Source organism: Chelonoidis abingdonii, chromosome 6 (genome assembly GCF_003597395.2).
Source record: "Chelonoidis abingdonii isolate Lonesome George chromosome 6, CheloAbing_2.0, whole genome shotgun sequence".
Classification (NCBI taxonomy): Eukaryota; Metazoa; Chordata; order Testudines; family Testudinidae; genus Chelonoidis; species Chelonoidis abingdonii.
In genome coordinates, this window is record NC_133774.1 from 18797672 (window position 1) to 18819943 (window position 22272).

Below are 22272 nucleotides of genomic sequence, written 5' to 3' on the forward strand. Positions count from 1 at the left end.
TGGCATAGATCCCTCACAATATATTATGTGTTTGTGCAGAAGCGTGTCCCCCTACATGTGATGATGGGGAAAACCAATGTCCATTGAAGCATCAAGAATTCCTATCTGTTTCTCTGTAGTCAGAACCTGCTTAAGAGACAACACAGTCCATCCAAAGCTTTTAAATAGCATCTGCAACCTCTGTGTTTACTTAGAAAAAAATGTCTCCTTAACGTGAAGTACTTTTGCAATTTAAGAAAGATTATGGACAATTTCTTCCCTTCATCTTCAGGTCCAGCAAAAATCATTTCAGTTTAGTAGTGCTTGAGTAGCATGCCTATGATTTTAATTTAGTATTGTCTGACATAATCTGACATGATTTAGCAATTACTATAAAATAAAATGGATCTTATCTGTCACCATGAGAGCACAACAGTTTCAGCTTATTCAGAATCATTCCAAAACGATTTCTGGATGGCATTCTGATGAAATCTATTTATCTTCATACAGTTCTTTCTAAACCAGTCAACATCCACTATGGTGGTAATGAATTTATCTTCTGAATACTTCCACTAAACTAAAACTTTATCATAACTGTGGGTTGTTAGTGAAAGAAGAGCCTTGTTGGTCCTTCAGATTGACATGGTGCAACCAAGTTTTATTTCCCATGCTTGAATCGCATACTTGATATGGAGGCATTATAAGCAGGGACTGTTCTAGGGATTTTACTGCCCCAGGCACGGCAGGCAGGCTGCCTTCAGCGGCTTGCCTGCAGAGAGTCCGCTGGTTGTACGGCTTTGGCAGACCCTCCGCAGGCGTGCCTGCAGGAGGTCCACCGAAGCCGCAGGACCAGCGGACCCTCCGCAGGCAAGCAGCCGAAGGCAGTCTGCCTGTCGCCCTCACAGCGACTGGCAGAGCGCCCCCCGCGGCTTGCCACCCCAAGCACGTGCTTGGCATGCTGGGGCCTGGAGCCGCCCCGATTATAAAATCAGTTTTCTCCCTTTAACTCCATGATGATAATTATCAAAGTAGTTCCCTCTGTAGTTAAGATATATTTGTAGTATCTGCGGTATCTAGACCCTGAAATCAAGGCCCCATTGTGCTGGCTATACATATTTAGACTAAGTCTTTGTCCCAGAAAGCTTGCAAGCTACATAGGTAAGACTAGGAGTGGACAAAAGAAAGTATTCTGCCCCTTTTATAGTAGGGGAACTGAAACACAAAAACATTATGTGACTTATCCAAGCTAACAAGGGAAGTTTGACAGAGTCACGAACAATAATTTCATCTTAATAGAGAGCTTGGCTCCTGGACCCAGACACCATTATATAGACTACCTCTCCCTCCACTTGCAATTATGTAGCTTCACTTTGGCAACTACAGCAATTACTCCTGTGGAAAAGTAATACTAATAAATCATTTAATATATGCTTGTCTGTCTCTTACTGCAACTTAGCAGCTGCAAACAATGAGGAGAGTAGGGTGACCAGAGAGCAAGTGTGAAAAATCGGGACAGAGGATGGGAAGTAATAGGAGTCTACATAAGAAAAAGCCCCCAATATCGGGACTGCTCCTGTAAAATCGAAACATGTAGTCACCCTAGAGGAGAGCCAACAAGATGCTGAACTGATCAGCTCCCACAGTTTTTTAGAACAGCTCAGCATGAAAATCTGGCTGCAGTGTCACCAGGAGAGCTGCTGAGTGCTGAGTACTAGTCTTTAATTAGGTACTTAAACGAAGTACTGAGTACTAGTCTTTAATTAGATACTTAAACGAAAATCTGTCCCCATGTGACCAGATCAACTCTCCACAGACCAGTGTAGGAACCTTTGAGCTTAAAAGCTCTGGTAATGATTCCTTCAGATGTCAATGCTCTGTGGGTATATCTATAAACATCTGTGGCTGTCCCATGTCAACTGGTTGGGGCTCAGGCTGCAGGGCTGTAAAATTGCAGTGTAGATCTTCAGGCTCAGGTTGGAACCTGGGCTTTGAGACCCTCCCCTCTTATGAGCCTGTCAGCAGACTCGGGCCAGCTGCACGTTTGCTGTGTAGCAGGGGCAGTTCCAGGCACCAGCACCAAGCGCATGCTTGGGGTGGCAAGCCACGAGGGGCGCTCTGCCGGTCGCCACAAGGGCAGCAAGCAGGCTGCCTTCGGCGGCACGTCTGCAGAGGGTCCGCTGGTCCCGCAGTTTCGGTGGACCTCCTGCAGGCATGCCGCTGAATCCGTGGGACCAGGGACCTCCCTCAGGCAAGCCGCTGAAGGCAGCCTGCCTGCCGTGCTTGGGGCGGGAAAATATCTAGTACTTCCCCTGCTGTGCAGACACACTGTATCTTTCTAATCAAGGATGCATTTGTAGAGGAGATAGCAGGGAAGTTCTTCCATCTAAATTGTCTTTTCCTTTGTTCTGAGCTTTCTATAACTTCCCTTGCATGGAGGTGTGTGTGTGTGTTATACTTCGTTAGTATCATTTGTTATTTTGAGACTACTGGGCAAGGAGTTGAGACCAAGGCCGAATTCTAATCTCATTCACTTCAATGGGCATCTCAGCTGTGTAAATGAAGAGCGCACTTTGTCCTCTGTTCTTTTTTATGTCCTGTTCTGCAATTGACAGTGACAATAAACAAGTCACTTATTCCTGTACCTCCCTTTTCCCCATTTTTTAAAAAATCAGATACCTGCACTACGGTTAAGTGGATCAAGAGGTGTTTTCCCAAGCCCTCTAACTAGATACAAATTAGTCCTCATCCCCATAAACAGAGGGCTTGTGCAAGGAAGGCAACTTCCTCCCTCAAAGCCAACTTTCTACAGGGAAATTGGGAGACCTGCATATGGAAGAGACCTGCTGCTTGCATATCTGATGATATGTGATCTGCTAGTAATGTGAAGGAAACACCATAGAGTAGGTTAATATATTTGACTGTGGAATATAGTTGCACACCATGTAAGTAAATACAGAATAACCTGATGCAAAGCAGAACAAAATGTGAAAATATCTTTAAGTGACAGCTACTGTCGCAGCAGAAGTGAAAAGTGTCCAGCAGAACTCCTGTGGATCTGCAGCCGAGGGTAGTTTTTGCATTTCTTGTCAAACCACTGCCATGTCTTTCAACAGTATACAGTGCAGGGAAGCAAGGGTTTCGTTATGCTAATAATTACATTGCCTGCAGGCTTTTTGAAGTCCCAACTCCCCATACAGCACAGAAACAGATTTTATAGAAATATCATTAAAGCTGTTAACCACAGGGAAAGTGGGGGAAAATCAAAGACACAATCAAAGCATGCACTCTATTATCAATAAATGCAAGTGGCTTCGTAAATGTGTCACATTTTAAATGTTTTTATTGCGAATCAACATAGGAACCAGCTGTTTTAAGGGAAAGTGAAATGTAATAAAAATAAAATTTTAATCATTGAATCTCATAAGGAAGAATGAATCACTAGAAAAAATGTTTTAAAATGTGTTGCATATAACTGAAGAAGACCAACAATCACAAATATGACTGGGGCCCCTGAGTGCTGGAATAATACGTAATGGTGATGATAATTATAAACAGAAGTAGCCACCTTGACGCTGTGTGAGACAAAGGAAGTCCAGGTCAGGATTTGGATGCATAGGGAAGGATTGTTGTTTGTTATTCATATTCTGTAATACTAGAGGTGTTCAGGGCACTCGAGAAGATGATACCTGTGCCCTGAAAAAGAGCATACAGAATTTGACAGATACAATACAAACAACTAAGGATTATGCATAGAAGTTTGAGTAAGAGGTAGCAGTTAGGAGATCTGTGTGAGAATGCAGAGCAAAAGAACTGAGAAGGTTTGTGAGAAGGATTGTGCTCTGAGAGAATGTGGGAGCCTGGCTACATATGTGCACATATAGTGTTTAATAAGGGGGGGTGGGGCACGAATGAATCTGGTTATGCATGACCAAAGTAAGCAGTAGCACTTACTAAGCACTGAAAAACAGGTCCTGGACTTCCTACCTCTATACACCTATTGAAATTAAGCTCACAAAGTTTTTGTAAATTGACTTCTAATCTAAAAACATTGGTTTTGACCGTTTAAAAAAATCGGTGTTATATTTCAGCAGCTTTTGAATGTTTTCTGCCTTCCTTATGCATTCTAATGCTGACCTGCATTTCCTTTGTCTTGACCTACCTCATCAGAGTGGACAATCTGCTGGAAATAATTAAAAGGCAGCTTTTGTTAGGTTTGAACCTGTGTGCACTGGAACCAATGTTAAAATTCTCACACCCCAGTTCAGCAGTCTATCCCTATTCAGTGAAGTCCAGAAGCATGTGCCTATCTTTAAACAACTGCTGAAGTCCCACAATGTGCTTAAGTGCTTGGCTGAATAGGAATGGACATAAAACACATGCTTAAATGCTTTGTGGAAATGGGACCCCATTAACTCCAGTCAGGCACAATGAGACACTGTGGAACCATCAGCAGTTATGGAGAAATGAAGACAGTTAAAGGTATTATAGATCAAAGAAATGTAGGACTGTAAGGAAACTCGATAGGTTATCTAGTCAAGTCCCCTGCACTGAGGCAGGACTAAGTATTCTAAACCATCTCTGACAGATATTTGTTTAACTTGTTCTTAAAAACCTCCAATGACTGATTCCATTACCTCCCTAGGTAATTTGTTCCAGTAATTAACTAATATTTGTTTTGTTATCCACTATAAGCCCCAGGCCCCTTTCTGCAGTACTCCTTCATTTATTTGCTATTTTGAATTCTAATTCTGTCCTCCAAAGTGCTTGCAATCCCTCCCAGCTTGATATTGTCCACAAACTTTATAAGTGTACCCTCTATGCTATTATCAATATCATTTATGTAGATATTGAACAGAACCATATTTCTAAAGGCAGCACTGAAAATCATGTAGAATTTGGGCACTTGTAGCTTTAGGCTTGACTCTGTTCCCATTTACATGGTCTAAATCAGAAGTAACTCCTCTGAAATCAGTGGGGTTGCACTGATGTAAAACTGCCATGAGTGAGAGTAGAATCAAATTCTTTGACAATTACTGTAGCTTTTATTTTACAAAAGTGTCACAAACCTCAGGAGTGAAATGCTCAATGGAGCAAATAGGCTTAGCATGTTTTGTTTGTGTGATTATTAATGATCAAATATAAAAATGACTTCATAGTTTATGCACACTTCTTGGGGGGCGGGAATCACTTAATCTTTGCTCTTTCTCATCTTTGGGTGTGCTCCTTTTTGGCCAGGAAATTGACAGTTCTGAAGAGAATGACTTTTCTGGAAGACGTGGTTTGTGCTTCTTGAATGACTCTTTCTGTAGTTCTAAAGTCTTCCCATTAACTAACAAACAAACAAACAAACAAAAACAGGAAAACAAGAACCAAAACAAAGGGCTATTTCCCCCCTACATTATTGTCAGCAGGGATCGGCAGAGACTGAAGAATTTCCGCATGCCAAAGTGTTGAGAAGTTAAGCGCATTAGAGGGCCTGTTGAACATTCTGAAATATAATGAAATGGAAAGCTGGAGGGAAAAAAAAAACTTTTTAAATGTATTAATTCTAGATTAGCATGAATATTAAATGTTATTTAAAAGTATATGTCACTGGCAGCCTTTCACTAATTTTTAGCTTTCTACAAAATTCTCTATTGGTTCTCCTACCATGCTCATCACTGCAGTATCTGAGTGCCTTCCAGTAGTACATTCAGCTATATGACAGACATCTGTCATGTGTTGTTCATTTTTTCCTCCTCTCCCCAGAGGGTGCAGTGTGTGCACCGGAGTGAGTTGTTTGGTTTGAGGTTTTTTAATACACATGTTGCTATGTATTTGTTAGAGGTCAAAGAAATGCCCTTTGCACTCGGAGTGGAGAGTGACGGTCCTTGGTTCCTGAGGGACCCGTTTACTCCACATCTTGGTCTAGCCCCAGAGAAAGTTCTGTCTCCCATGGTTTATCCTTATTGCAGGGAGTTCTGTTTAGGCCAGAGGAATGAAATTGTCAACACCGTCTTTATTCTGAAGCTGGAGGCAGTCTTTTAGATATCCTCTGCTTTGCACTTGCATATTGTCAAATACACAAGTATTAGCTGAAGAAAGTGTCATGTTCTTTCCCTGTCACTTGCCACAAACCTGTTAGTTTTACCCTAACAGCTTTCTTCTATGAAACTGTCTGGTAACATTCATTTGACTGTGAAAAACCTTTTATAGAAATTGTCTGCCAAACTGCACAATAACTGGCAAGTTTGTTTTGCGTGACGGTATTTTCTATATGTAAAATACAAATAGACCATTTCATATTCAGATAAGAAAAAGGTATTGACATGCAACAACAACTCAGATATTTTAAACACTGTTGATCACACTCGTTTTTAGAGTTTAGATCATTTTCAGAATTGGTTCTTCACTTGTTCTGTGACTTTTCTGCCAATTTTCTTCTGTTTTCTCTCATTGGTTACTCTTCCTTGGGTTCCAGTTGAAGGGACAGATGAACTGTAGAGACAGACTTGAAAGTATTAGTCATCATAGTGGTTCCTTCTCATTGCCTGACATGTGAGGAATGATAGTGCATGGAATGACTTAGTGGTAAAGGGACTTTCCCAAGTATAGCACTTTTGTTATTTGGTAACTAGTTCAAGTCAACAGTGAATGCATAACATTAGTAATATGTGACTGTCAAGGTTCCTTCCCCACTCTGAACTTTAGGGTACAGATGTGAGGACCTGCATGGACACTTCTGAGCTTAATTACTAGCTTAGATTTGGTAACTCTGCCGCCATCCAGAAATTTCAGTGTCTGGATCATTTCTTGTCCCCCTCAAAACCTTCCCCTCCCTGGGCAGCCTTGAGAGGCTTTTTCACCAAGTCCCTGGTGAACACAGATCCAAACCCCTTGGATCTTAAAACAAGGAGAAATTAACCATCCCCCCTCCTTTCCCCCCACCAATTCCTGGTGAGTCTAGATCCAAACCCCTTGGATTTAAAACAAGAAAAAATCAATCAGGTTCTTAAAAAGAAAGCTTTTAATTAAAGAAAGAAAAGTAAAAAAATCATCTCTGTAAAATCAGGATGGAAAATACTTTACAGGGTAATCAGATTCATATAGCCCAGAGGAACTCCCTGTAGCCTTAGGTTCAAAGTTACAGCAAACAGAGGTAAAATCTTCTCAGCAAAAAAGGAACATTTACAAGTTGAGAAAACAAAAATAAGACTAATCCGCCTTGCCTGGCTATTACTTACAAATTTGAAACATGAGAGACTGATTCAGAAAGATTTGGAGAGCCTGGATTGACGTCTGGTCCCTCTTAGTCCCAAGAGCAAACACCACCCAAAAACAAAGAGCACAAACAAAAGACTTCCCTCCACCAAGATTTGAAATTATCTTGTCCCCTTATTGGTCCTCTGGTCAGGTGTCAGACAGGTTTACTGAGCTTCTTAACCCTTTACAGGTAAAAGAGGCATTAACCCTTAACTATCTGTTCATGACAGTGACACTCAGAATTCAGAGTGAAAAACATATTTGTATAGCTAGAGCTGTGCAACACTGGGAGGCTTTTCCATTAAATTTGTGATGAAAACAGGCAATTTAAATTTGGTTTGGTTCATGCCAAAAAATCTCCCCTTTCACTTCCTACCCCAAATTCTATGAAATCACACTGAAAATGAAAAATAATTTAGCTTTCTGTATTTTTGGTCTCAGTTTTTCCTTTGCCTGCAAATAAATCTGTTCCAGGTTAAAGTATTGTTACAACTGGTTGCACTAACTCCAATAATTGCAAGATTGTGTCAGATGGTTGCAGTTTTTAAAACTTTTATTGTTGCTTTTATTTTATAAGTAGTGAGTTCCAGTAACATCTTTGGAGTGCTAGATATTGCACAAACATAAAAGTTTTGTTATGAAACAGAACTGGGGATGTGCTGGATTCTCTTACCAGTATATAATTAACTTTCACCAAAAATGTCAAACCTGAAAGTTCTTTAGGTGCCTAAATATGGATTTCAGGGCCTAACTTTAGGCATCCACGTTTGAAAGTTTTTACTTAGGTCTCACAGTCACTCTAAACTGCATTTCCTCCTACCAAATCATTAGCAATGTTCAGCGCCAAACTGCGAATCCAAGGAGACAATAGAATTAGTCTTGTGTCTCATAGTTCCCAGTAGGCCCAAGATTATTTTTATTATGATGATTATTTTTAGCAACCATGTACTTGTGATCCAAAGACAGAGTTATAGGAAAGCATATAAAATATACCTAAGGTTAAGTAAATAAATAGGGACATGAAGCAAACAATGTAAATAAGAAATAACACAGTGATACTAAAACCCCATTGTTGCACTGGTAATAGGAGACCAAGCCAATATATGGTGCATTACATCAATTTTAAACAAGTGGCACTTGAGCCAGTCTATACAGAGCTTGAATAGACACACAAGAAGTTATGGTAAGGCTATGTTGTATTTCTCTGGAAACTGGATTTTGTGTTGATATTTTCAGTTGTGTCTCTTTGAGTTTTGCTCTTTTGTAAGTAGAGAGTAATGGGTCTGCTAAAGTCCGTCCTTTTCTTTAGTCAGTCTTGAGTTTGATCAGGTTTGGGCTGTTTTTTTCTATACATAGATAGATAGATTTTGAAAAATCTGGAGAGAATATTAAGAAAAAACAAAACAAAAAGGAGAAGTGTAGAAAGGCGAAACAATGGGAGGGAAGGGAATGGAGAGCAACTTCTGTTTCCATCCACTAGAAATTAATCACAAGTATAACTCATACTTTTTGTAACAACATGCTAAATGAAGGGCAGTATTTTACAAAGCCATCTCTGTACTTTAAAGGTTATTGTGATGCAATGTTGTATCACTCTGCAGAGCTTCTTTATGGATTAATCATGCCTTGCCCCAACACCATTCAAGTCTATTAAATGCTTCCTCATAGAGAAAGGCACTTCACTCCAGTGTTAAAAACATTCAGCTCTGCATAGCTGTATTCAGCAGGAGAAGTGTGCTTCTTTGGGGACACATATTGGGTCAGGATATGCCAGAGCAGTCAAAAGGATAACAAAATGATTAAGGAACTGAGCTGCAATAAATGACTGCTTTTATTAAGGCAATTTTTCTTCATACAGTGCAAGTTCCAGGGCCAGTAGAAAACCTGTGGGCTGTATCTACCTCACCTACCTCAATTCTTCTTTCCTGGGAACCCCCTGCCTATGCAAATGGTCCAGTCCAAGGTTACAGATTGTTCTGCACAGAGACTGCTACTGGAAAAGAACAGGTGAGCAAGTTAATGGTGCTGTATGCTCTTCTTTCAGTTAGTTGTGAGAGTAGGCTTTTGCTGGATGACGTGACAAAATCACTCGAAGGAGAAGAAGCGTTCAATCCAAGTGACCGTGGATATCTGTTCAGCAGCTTTAAACCTGTTGATAGTGGAAATTTTGGTGCTTCAATGGCATAACAGACTGGAGTGGTTACTCTTCAGGTTAAGTGCCTTGGGATTTTTTTTTTTTTAAATCAAGTCTTTATAACCCCTGGCAGGTTTGAACTGTGAGAATTTACATGCCACTGTAGCTGAATATTACACAGCTGTATTACAATGTACTTTAATATATAGAGGAATTCATTCTTCTTTCACTTACACTGGTGCAGAACAGGAGTACCTCCATGGCAGTAAATGGGACGACCTATTGAAATCCACATTAGTCTTATGATTTACTTAAATGGCAGCAGGATCAAGCCATATGGATTCACACCAGTATACAATTGGTGTAAGCAGGAGAGAAACAAGCGCTTAGTTTACCTTTCTTATCCAAAATCTAGAAATGAAGCAAAGGGTCCTCCTCTTACAAAAATCCTTTAGATTTTTCAGACACTACTGGTGTTAAGGGAAGTTCTATACAGGAAATGGGGGTAAGTATGATCTAATTTGTTTCCTCAGTGGCTCATTTTCCCTTTCCTCAGGGCCAAGTCCCTTCCAGGGGTGTAAAATATATAAACCCAGTCTAGGCATTATCTGTATTTCTTATAAATGAGAGAGACAACCAAAGGGAATTCCCATCATCGTCATTATTGGTGTTCTGCAATAACTGTGTGTTTTTATGTGGAAACATGTAAGATCACGGTCTCAGCTCCAAGGATCCTGCACTCTAGAAAATAAATAGTTTAAACAGTTCAGGCTGTTAATATAGTACATCGGTAGCTGATGTAAAGTTAAGGTGGCCTAGTGATCCTATAGAGGTCATTGAGAGATGTTATGTGGATGAAATGTGACATTTTTTTACAAAAAGAGAGATTTAGAGGAGGACAGTATAGTAAAATAGAGACTCGCTTTTTCTCCATCTGAGCCAGTTTAATTTATTAGTAGCTTGTAAGAATCACAGGCATCATAAATCCCAGCATAGATTTATCTGGCTTCTTCACTCCCCAAAATCTTATCTCTCTTCTCTTGTTTTCCTTTATTTCACGCACTCCTTTTCTCCTAGAATTTCCCAATGACTCATAGCCTTTCTTTGCTCCTTTCTCTTCCCTGCCTCCTTTCCCTATCACTTTCTTATGGGAGAAGGAGTGATTGATTTAAGCAAGGAAACTTGTTACTGTGCTTTAAATAACAACTAAACCAAAGGTCTAAGCACCAGAGTCAGCTATAACTTGAAATATAGCAGTTTAATATCAGAGACTCTATTGAGAACTGACCTGTAACAAGCAATGCTATGTTACAAATTACCTTTTACAGCAACTTAAATAAGGATTTAGCATTACCTCTTAGACACAGAAAAGCCCTACTGTCTAATCTGTTCATCCCCCAGCATTACTGTCAGACCTTTAACATTTCCCCTGAATAACAATTATCACTTTTATGTGCCCAGAATATAGAGATTGATGGACTATCATACAAACTGGAGGGGCTGAAAAAATTCACGGAATATACCTTACGGTTCCTGGCTTATAACCACTATGGCCCTGGGGTGTCCACTGAAGATCTTACCGTCATGACGCTTTCTGATGGTAAGTTAAAACTACAGATGCCAGGATGGACAATGTTAGGAGACGAAAAATGTGCACTTTGCAGATTAACATCACAGATCACTATGTATAAAGTTTTATCCTGAGACCAGGACAAATTTAGGATTTCCTATACATACTCAATTCAAGTCAATGATAGGCATGACAAACTAAATGAAAATTGGCCAATGTAAATGTAAACTGTTAAATACAATAATAAATAAATAAGTATCTTCAGGTCTTTTTCAGAGGCAGAAATCATAGATTCATTGTCTGCCCATTATATTGTTTCACAGAATATTTAGGGTCATATCGCTCATGATCATTTGTCCTTTTCATTTGTCCTAATTTGGTAGAAGGTTGTTACATAGCTAGATGCTATCTCTACCCTCCCTTTCCATTTCCTGAAGTTATACACAGGTTTGTCCTCACCACTTTTTAATGGAAAATATTTTATTATATCTGGTAATCTGAAGAAACACCTTTATAGAACTTCGTCATATTTGAAACACTGAAGTAGAAAATGTCTGTTTTACTTTCTTCTCTGTCACAGTGATTGCATAGTCTCTCTTCCCTTGTCTTGCACTGTACTTTGTGTCTCCGCATTCTTGGGGTATTGTATTGAAGTTTATTTTGTGCCTGGAAACATCTAATGCCTGATATTCATGTGTAAATGCTGCAGTGATTCCTGGTGAAGTCCAGTGAATCTGATTCCCACACTTGGAAATCAGGAGTAACTCCATTGATCAGTTTGGTTAAAGTGGTGTAAAACCAGTGTAAATTACAGGAGAATTAGCCCAATAATTGGGTGTACAAAAAATGGATCTGTTTGTCCTTCTGGTGGTATCGTGATGACTTCTCTTGGTAGATTAATTTCACTGCTAGAAACTTGTTACAGCTTTTTAGAGGAAAACAAAACCCTGACAGTTAGAAGAGAGTAATTAGTTTTGGGCCAGGGAAGGGGAGGGCATGAGATAAAACAAAGATATATAAGAATTTAAGAAAAGAGGCTCAGTTTCTCAGTGGGTATAAACCCCAGATATCTCCAATGTCTTCAGTGGAGCAGCACTAATGTACGCTATCTAAGAATCTGACCCAGAGAGAACAGAGAGATATAAAACCAAAAGATTTGCATATATATCCAGGGGAACCTATACCTGCGTCTGAGTTTAAAAATTGATATATTCCACATGTTGCAAGTGAAACTATTTAGATGGGGATTTTTACAATTGCATGTAATTTGATTACCGTGTTTTTTTCCCTGTATGTTTATGAATTTAGGTATTCAAATTACAGTCTCTGCTGCTGTCCTTGTGGCACCTTAGAGACTAACACCTTTACTTAAATGTGTTAGTCTCTAAGGTGCCACAAGTACTCCTGTTCTTTTTGTGGATACAGGCTCACACAGCTGCTACTCTGAAACCTGCTCCTGTCCTGTATTTGAATCACTGTTAGACTTAAGCTCACAATAGTGCTGTCTTTAACCAGGGTTGTGTCTTCACTGCAAAAAAGGTGGTTTTTTACACTTAGGTAACTATCTTGTTGTAAAATCCTAGTGGAGACAAGGCACACACCCAGGTGGGAATATAGAGTTGACCCCAACTAGCTCCATTTAGATGAAAAACTTACCTGTCCTTATTTCTGTTACATTTTTACAGAGACATGGCTACTTAGATGTACAAAAATACACATTTTTTTGCAGTGAAGACAAAGCTTAGGAAAACAGAAGTGTTTAGCAAACTTGTTAGCAGAACGCTTAATTAACACATTTTAAAACACCACATTGCAGCCAGTGGAGGCAAAGACAGTGGTGCTTGTAGATCTATTAGCTAACACACTTGCTAAAAACATTTCCTTTTCCTAATCTAGGCAGTACCTATGGTGGAAAAAAAGATTTAAATAGATAAGGATGAGCCCTTGTCTCGAGTTCTGTTGTATTTACAAATATTTCCCTTGTTAAAAAACAAATATTTGCTAACCTACAGAATTGGTAAAAATCCTATGATAATATTATTGTAGGTTGTAGTGTTTCAGACCATCATTGTACTATCCTTTATAAGGTTCATCTATGAAACCCACACCTCATCTGGCACTTCAACTTTCAATTATTTTACATTTGATACCTCTTCAATATTTTTTTTCAAGTACTACCTACGTCTATCCGTCTAATTCAGTCATCACTTGTAGTAGAGATTGGATCTTGCCAGAATAAATTACTTCACAGTTATAATTATAAAAACAAAAGGAAAACAAGTGAAAATGAATATCTTACATAATTTATGTAGATATAATTCAAACTGTGAAGTGCAGTACTGTGGCTCTGTTCTCCACTTTGGTTTTAAATGTCATCATAAATGAGAAAGGGATAGATTGTTATTCATGAGTCTGAAAATTATCCTCTGCAAATTTTGTTAGAAAATGTCACCTCTTTAGGAGCACAAAATGTCACTAAAGAGAACGCTTCCATGACACTATTCCAGAAAACAGAAGAATGGAGAATAGCCTTTGGCATCCAAGAAGCATTTAACTTCTCTGCTGTTAAGCAAGGGGAGAAGTTGGGGTGCTGGTCTGAAATGAAATGTATTGGTACCAGTTTTACAGATGTGTACATGATGCAAGTGTGTAGATTTGCTTCATGCTGCCCCCCGCTCCCTAAGTGGGTTCCATTTTTTAGGAACAGTGGTTGACTAAAAGTTACAAAAGTCTCTTGCTTCAGAGCAAGCTTCTTGTCAGTTGCAGGTTCAGCTTACAGGAAAGGAGCAGGCAGGCAGTGGACATAGAGGATGTGCTGTAAATTATCATGAATCCAAACTAATTCAGTGCTCTTGGTTTTGGTTTTGTTGGTGGGGGTGAGCTGCTCAGCAGAGAATTAAGAATTTTACCTAGGTTCTTCCCCTCTTTTAGAACTAACAGATTTTTCAATATCTAGGAGATATTTGTAAAACAATTGTAATGTTCTGTGGCAAGGACAGTCAAATTTTGATCCTGTCAACTTAGATTTTGTCCTTTTAATTCATCCCACTGAATACAGCAATTGCAGCATGCACAGACGTAAAACTTCCCCTGGCGCTGCTGGCAGGTGTAAACTGTAGCTTTTTGCAACACTGAGGACTTGGTGTAGTTAGGGGAGGAGAGGAAGGTGTCTTTCTGACATCTTTCCATTTTCCTGATCCTAGGGCCACTAGAAGACATTTAAGCCTTTGGCATAATTTAGAGCAGCCTATGGACTAAATTATACCAGCTTCCATGGTGCCATTGGGACCACTCCTCTGGCCAAAGAAGGGCTGGAGCCTGGGCTTTCTGGCCCTGCCCTCCCCCCCCACTACATTCCCAAAGTGTGTGTGTATGGGGGCAGGGAGATGTATATGCTGGAATTTCTGGCTGCCTCTTTAGGACACCTTCTCAGTTGTTTTGCACTGCCACAATAGCCCGGAAGTAGTTGGCAGAGGGGCCTGGGATCTGGCCTGCTATGTATAATATCATACAATGATAGAATCACAGAATCATAAAATATCAGGGTTGGAAGGGACCTCAGGAGGTCATCTAGTCTAACCCCCTGCTCAAAGCAGGACTAACCCCAACTAAATCATCCTAGCCAGGGCTTTGTCAAGGCAGGCCTTAAAAATCTCTAAGGAAGGAGATTCCACCACCTCCGTAGGTAACCAATTCCAGTGCTTCACACCACCCTCCTAGTGAAAAGTTTTTCCCAATATTTAACCTAAACCTCCCTCACTGCAACTTGACATCATTACTCCTTGTTCTGTCATCTGCTACCACTGAGAACAGTCTAGATCCATCCTCTTTGGAACCCCCCTTCAGGTAGTTGAAAGCAGCTATCAAATCCCCTCTCATTTTTCTCTTCCGCAGACTAAATAAGCCCAGTTCCCTCAGCCTCTCCTTGTAAGTCCCCTAATAATTTTTGTTGCCCTCCACTGGATTCTTTACAATTTTTTCGTACCCTTCTTGTAGTGTGGGGCCCAAAATTGGACACAATGCTCCAGATGAGGCCTCATCAATGCCGAACAAAGGGAAATGATCACGTCCCTCAATCTGCTGGCAATGCTCCTTCTTATACAGCCCCAAATGCCGTTAGCCTTCTTGGCAACAAGGGCACACTGTCAACTCATATCCAGCTTCTCGTCCACTGTAACCCCTAGGTCCTTTTCTGCAGAACTGCTGCCTAGTCATTCAGTCCCTAGTCTGTAACAGTGCATGGGATTCTTCCATCCTAAGTGCAAGACTCGGAACTTGTCCTTGTTGAACCTCATCAGATTTCTTTTGGCTCAATCCTCTAATTTGTCTAGGTCCCTTTATATCCTATCCCTACCCTCCAGCATATCTACCACTCTTCCCAGTTTAGTGTAATCTCCAAACTTGCTGAGAGTGCAGTCACGCCATCCCCAAGATCATTAATGAAGATATTGAGCAAACCAACCCTTGAGGCATTCCGCTTGATACCGACTGCCAACTAGACATGGAGCCATTGATAACTACCCGTTGGGCCCGATGATCTATCCAGCTTTCTATTCACCTTATTGTCCATTAATCCATTGATCTGAATTCCCATAAAAACACTATGCATGGCAAAGGAGGGTAAGGAATTAAAAAGTGTGAAGCTGAAAGTGATACAGTTAAGATGTGTAAGACCAAAACTTATTAAAATTATTTTATTTCAGTAGAATTTAGACACTACAATCAAGATTAGGGCCTTATTCTGCTGTGTACTATACAAACAAATACTAATAGAAATTCCCACCCCAAAGAGCTTATGATCTAAATAGATCAGGCAGACAAAGGGTGGGAGATGGAGAGCAGAGACAAAGAGAAATTAAGTAGGAAGGCTGTGTAGAGCAAGGGCGTAAACATAGGTTTCCAAAATCCCAGGCTAATATTTTAACCACAAGACCAACCTTCCTCTCTGAAACTTAATGACCAACAATTTTTTCTGAGTTCTTTGCAAAGACCATGTAATCTTATTTTATTTCTCCAAGAGTGCTGGTAGCCCATCATTTGTGATGAATACTACAACATAGTTGTGTAGGTGTACAACTGAAAAAGGGGATAGGGAATTCTGTTAAGGAAACATTTTCTTTTCAGTTTTCCAAGGGTTTATTTTAAACAGGACAAAAAATTAAAATGATGAAGAAGTCTTGATACTGTTGTTCTACCTGATTTTCTTTGTTGCTGTGCATACTACTGTATCATGGCTTCTGTAAGTCCTCACCTCACTTCCTGTATTCATGTGTCCTTTTTTCTGTGCATCCTTCTCTGTGGGCTGTAATACTTCAGTTTAATTTAAGTTATTGGGTTTAGTGTGTGAGTGTTGGGTTTTATTGATGTCCTTGATACACAGTAGGTCAGACTAGATGATCTGGTGGTCCCTTCTGGTCTTAAACTCTGTGGCACTTTCACAGTATATCATACGGTAGATGGTGTCATTAAGAAGCCTAGCATACTATTTCCTTGCATGCCAGTAGGAAGAAATTATCCATGAAGCTCTGGGATATAACATACAGTCTAAGAAATATACTTAAATCACAAGGATTTATTATAGTTTCTTCAATTCCAGGAACTATAGAATCACAGACTTACAGAATTTACCAGATCTGTAATGTTTAGTTTTCTGCTTAATATACAGCTCAGTTAATATTTGGTCAGGCTGTTTGCCATTCCAGAAATGCTTTGGGCTATCATGCCTATGAATTTGTCAAAATATGGTTAAACCCCAAAATTGGCAAACAGTTTTATTTAATTCTTTCTGAATATTTGATTAAAAAATAATATCCATAATGATAATATGAATACACTTTAAAAAAAAGTTAAGGAGTGAGTATCAAACTGACAAAGTCAAGACTCTGAGCATATAAAAACAACGAGGAGTCCAGTGGCACCTTAAAGACTAACAGATTTATTAGAAGTGGGTTTTTTACCCACGAGAGCTTATGCCCAAATAAATCTGTTAGTCTTTAAGGTGCCACCAGACTCCTTGTTGTTTTTATGGATATAGACTAACACGGCTACCCCCAATACTTGAGCATATAAAGTTATTCATACATCAACAGCTGGTTCTATAACCTGAGCTATTCATGTGTTTACTTGCAGGTGTGTGTGTGTGTGTCGGAGGGCAGTCACAATGGCAGAGGAAATGCAGGCTGTTATAATATTTAATGTAGAAAATTACCAGAATTGTGTGGTTCTAACTCACAAGAGTGCAGATTTCTCCTCTGCAAACACTCTATGAGAGATGTTATGATTTAGGACCCCTTGGGGTTCTGCTGACACCCGAATTATATTGGGTATAGTTAGCTCCAACTAAAGACTATTATCTGACATCTCTATGGTGCCTTTATAGACTCCCCACAGTATCAAAGTACCTTGCAGTGAGGTAGGGAAGTGCTAATATCCCCATTTTACAGATGGGTAACTGAGAGACAAAGAGGGCTAAATGATTTCCCCAGGTCAAACAGACATTCTGTGGCAGGTCAGAGACTTGAACTCAGGTATCCCAGGTTTTAGGCTAGTCCCCTAAGCACTAGACCATCCTTCCTCTCACAGTTCCTGCCTATATAACCTCTAAGGTCTGTAATGCCTAGTTTAATTTATCTAATGCAATCTAAATGGATATATGGCCCCATCATGAAATCGCCTGAGCACCTACCAAGTACTTAACACCAGTGGTGGCAGCTTCTCTGACCTTGTCCCCCAGCCCATCTCCTCCCCATTCCAATCTATCCATAATGTGGTGCTCAGGGAGCTCCTGCAGAACAGCTCCATGTTGTGCAAAAGGTGCTTACTATAAATATCATCAAGTGTAAGTGAATATTCCAATCCTTTAAGCAGCGAAACCATGGTGGTTACACACTGCAGTAGTCGACACAGGGGAAAGGATTTGCCTGACCTAGAAAATACTATTCAGTAGAAAAGTTGTATTTTTTCCTTTATCTCAAGTAGGTGGAGTTTTGGATATCTGGATAACTTTGGAAAGTACTGCTTCTTCTTATTTTCCAGCCTATTCCCTGAAAAGTGGTGACATTCTATCCTCTTGATTTCCAAGTTTGTCCTCTCATCTCTGTATTTTAGAGTATAAACTCTTCTGGGCAGGGCCTAGCTTTATTTCTGTTTGGCACAGCCCTAAGCATATTGTCAGCACTTAGAAATACAAATAAATAACTGCAATCTGCCTATTAGGATGTGTGGTCTGCACTACAAAAAAAGAATACAAGCTTCTGTTCAGTTCTGAGGAGTGACTCTGTAGCAATGGTGGGTAGGTTACTAGTTTATAGTCTCTCAAAGATTCCATATCAGATATTCTCAGTTTACGAGTACAACATGATTTTTTTTTGGGTAACTTCCAGATTTGCAAATATAGCCTGGGATTTGAAAGTAAAAATGTGTTCGTTTGAGTGCATGCACCAATGCTAGTAAGGAAGATTTTTCAGGCAACATTCTGCCTCCCCTACAACTCTGCAACCCATTGTTTTAAATTTCTGAATGTGATTGCACAGGTGTAAATGAGGCCTGAATTTAGCCCTGCATTTGGAAGTTAGTTAAAAATAGATCACAAGTAAACTGCTTAATCCCGCTCTCCAGATACGTTTTCTTTTATTGAATGATAAGAAGTTTCATATTCAGAGTGACTCCCAGTCATGACTCCTACCCATACCCCTGCCTCATGCTACATATAATCTGAAGTTATATTTGTTTGTTTTTGATTGACCACATCAAAAATAAATACAATGTACTATGTTTTGAAAAATCCGATGATGCAGCAAAGGAAGGCAAAGAGACAATGCTTAATGATGTGAGGGGTAATTGCACTTGGCAACATTTGATTTGAATATGGAGGAAGAGTTAATCTGGAGTTTTTTGTGCTTGTGTACCTGCTTAGTTTGATGACACAGCAGAGAGTAATTGCCTATGGAGAGGCAGCAAAGAATCCTGTGGCACCTTATAGACTAACAGACGTTTTGGAGCATAACCTTTCATGGGTGATTACCCACTTCATCAGATGCATGTAGTGGAAATTTCCAGGGGCAGGTAGCCTATGGAGAGGACATTTGGTGCTTTTAAAATTGTATGAATGTGAAAGAGTTGCAAAATCTGTTGTAAGGATTTGGGTCTGGATCGAAAGACCACTGACATTAATGGAAGTGTATCCACGTTGACTTCACTAAACTTTAGGTTATTGGTTTATCAAGAGCAAGAAGTCGTCTCTAAATACCTAGGTTATAATGCAATAATGATTAATCAAATATAATGGAGACTTTGATAAGTCTCATTTGTTTACAAAGAACAAATTGCACCAGACAAGTTCAGTTGCTTTCATTGATCAAGGTACAAAACTGGAAGAAGTAGGAAATAAAGCAATTGTAATCTTTCTAGACAGTTGTAAAGCAATTGATGCAGTGACCTACAGATTTTTTGTTTTGCCTAAAATATTAAATCACATTGTCTTGGTTATGAGTACAGTCTCATTGGCTGAAGTATAGTACACAAAGGTAAAGACAATCAGCAATGTTCCTATGAAGGTGACTCCGATTGGTACTGGGACTGGATTTATTTAGCATGTTGATTGAAGATCTGGAAGAAGGGATAAACAGCACATTAATTAAATTTGCACACAAAAACCAAATTGGGAGGTGTTGCACACAATGAGGACAGAGAAACAATGAAAAAAATTATCAATGTGGACAAGAAAAACAATTATAGTCAACCTGGAGAAATGCTGGCTAATACATTTGGGGGAGGAATCTTTTGAAACAGACAATCAATAGCAGTAATACTTGGAAAAGGAATAGTGACAAAAAAGGCCTAAGGTGATAATGGAGATCAAATTAAATTCGACACTGAAGTTTAATGTGGTAATTAAAAAATGCAAGTTTGATCTGCATGAGCTGTGACATCCCACCTTAATTCAAGAGACAGAAGTTGCTTATGGCACTGATCAGATAGCCTTTAAAATCCCACATTTTTAAACATCTCAGTATTAGTGACGATTGGACCTCAAAATATTTTCCATTACCTAACCACCCACAAATTTGAATGCTGACCACTACCAAGGGCGGCTCTAGGTATTTTGCTGCCCCAAGCACGGCAGGCAAGCTGCCTTTGGTGGCTTGCCTGCGGGAGGTCCCCAGTCCCACGGATTTGGCGGCACGCCTGCAGGAGGTCCGCCGAAGCCGCGGGACCAGCGGACCCTCCGCAGGCATGCAGCCGAAGGCAACCTGCCTGTCAGCCTCGCGGCGACCAGCACAGCGCCCCCCGTGGCTTACCACCTCAGGCATGCGCTTGGTGTGCTGGTGCCTGGAGCCGCCCCTGACCACCACCACCAAGAGAAGGTGAAAGATCCACCCATCTCTTTGTTGTAGCCTTACCATAATGCTCATACACAGATGCACTTTGCCAAAACCAACCAGACAAACACTCTTACTTGTCCTCTGGATAAGATAGAGAGGGGAAAAAAAAAAACAGATGTTCTTCACCATTCCTGATTCTTTCTGGGCAGGAGGGGAGAAAAAAAGAATCAGGTCTTTGTATAGATTGCGAGCACAGTGTTCTTATAACTGTACAATTCCTTCACACACCATCATGATGATCATATTACAAATACTGATATACTAGATATGGAAATGTTATCTGAATTCTTGCATCTTTAAAATAGCTCATGAGAACAGGATTTCTTGTGTGAGATCAGTTATTCACTATTTCTGATCAGGTTATTAATATCACAGCAATACCGTAATCACTTCTTTTTTTGGCTTGAAATATTGAATATCCTGCAGATATAGATTCTCTGTCTCTAAATTTGTTGAACTGAAGTAATGAATATAATCTCTGGAGTAACTGATGAGCAACCACAGCTCCCTTAAATATTAAGCAGCTGGATTGACCCTTGTATACCAACATATTATTGGTGCTATTATTATTTGAATTATGGTACTGCCTAAGGCTCCAGTCAAGACGCGAGCTCTATTGTACTAGACTCTGCTAGAAACATACAGTAAGCAACAGTCCCTGTCCCATCGAGCTTAACAATCTAAATAGATAAGACGGATAAAAGATGAGAAGAGAGCAGGAGGTGACTTGCCCAGGGTCACATAGCAGGTCAGTAGCAGAGCTAAAAATAGAATCTAGGTCTCTTGATTCGCATTCTAGTGCCCTGTCCATTGGTTCATACTGACTCTCCTAATGTAAAAGGCACAAAATGGACATTAACAATCTAGAACATCAGTTCAATTGTAAACACTTCCTGGAGAACATGGCTCCTAAGACCACGCCAAACCTCAACAGCACTGGGGAAAAGTGTAAAGATCAGTTGTCACTTGAAGAAACCGAAAGCTTCAGATGCTTGATTGCTCATCATCTTTTCCAAAGCAGACCCCTGTGATATGCTATATATTGAGGAAAGGTTTCAAAGATCATTATCAAACACTTCATTGCACCATTCATCCAAAACATGAATTTCTTGGTACACTTTGATAGCAATTAGAGATGATCAGAATTTTTTCAACATTTCTTTTGATTTCTCAAAACTGAAACTTTTTCAGAAATGTAGCTGTTCTGAATAAACTTTCCTATGGTGAGAGACCCATCCCAGAATAGACAATAGCACTCATCTGTGATGTCAGGGAACCAGGTTCAAATATCTGCTGGGCCTGATTTGAAGTAGAGACTTGAAAGGGAGTTGCCAACATCCCAAGTAAGTGTCCTAACCGCTAGGCTCTTAGCTACTCTAGTGTGAGAGGGTCTCTCTCTGGTTTAAACACAAATTTTTTTGAAAGTTCTTAGTTTCATGACCAAAGCAGTTTAGGGTAATCCATGGAACTATCATTTATATTCACTACTATGATCCTGTTCTTCCAACACATTGAGAAGCCACCACACCTATAGGTAATTTGTTCCAGTTCTTAATTACCATCACTTTAAAAAAAATATGCCTTATTTCCAGTGTGAATGGCTTCCAGCCATTGGATCTTGTCCTTGTCTGCTAGATTAAAGCTCTCTCTACTATTAGAAATCTTTGCCTTATTCATATGGTTATAAATCACAATCAAGCATCAGATTGCAAAGAATGAATATAGGCAAACAACACAGGAATGCAGGGGCAAGATTAGAAAGGCAAAGGCACAAAATGAGCTCAAACTAGCTATGAGAATAAAGGGATATAAGAAGACTTTTTATCAATACATTAGAAGCAAGAGGAAGACCAAGGACAGGGTAGGCCCATTGCTCAGTGAGGAGGGAGAAACAGTAACAGGAAACTTAGAAATGGCAGAGATGCTTAATGACTTCTTTGTTTCGGTCTTCACTGAGAAGTCTG

The 22272-nt window shown here is 39.8% G+C and overlaps 1 protein-coding gene across 1 annotated transcript in view; it reads left to right on the plus strand.

The window, feature by feature from the left end:
* DCC (DCC netrin 1 receptor) overlaps positions 1–22272 on the plus strand; it is a 978992-nt gene that overhangs the window by 692477 nt on the left and 264243 nt on the right. The window contains 2 exon segments of the mRNA XM_075066875.1: positions 9080–9228; positions 10817–10955. Of these exon segments, the coding sequence (XP_074922976.1) occupies positions 9080–9228; positions 10817–10955 (288 nt within the window).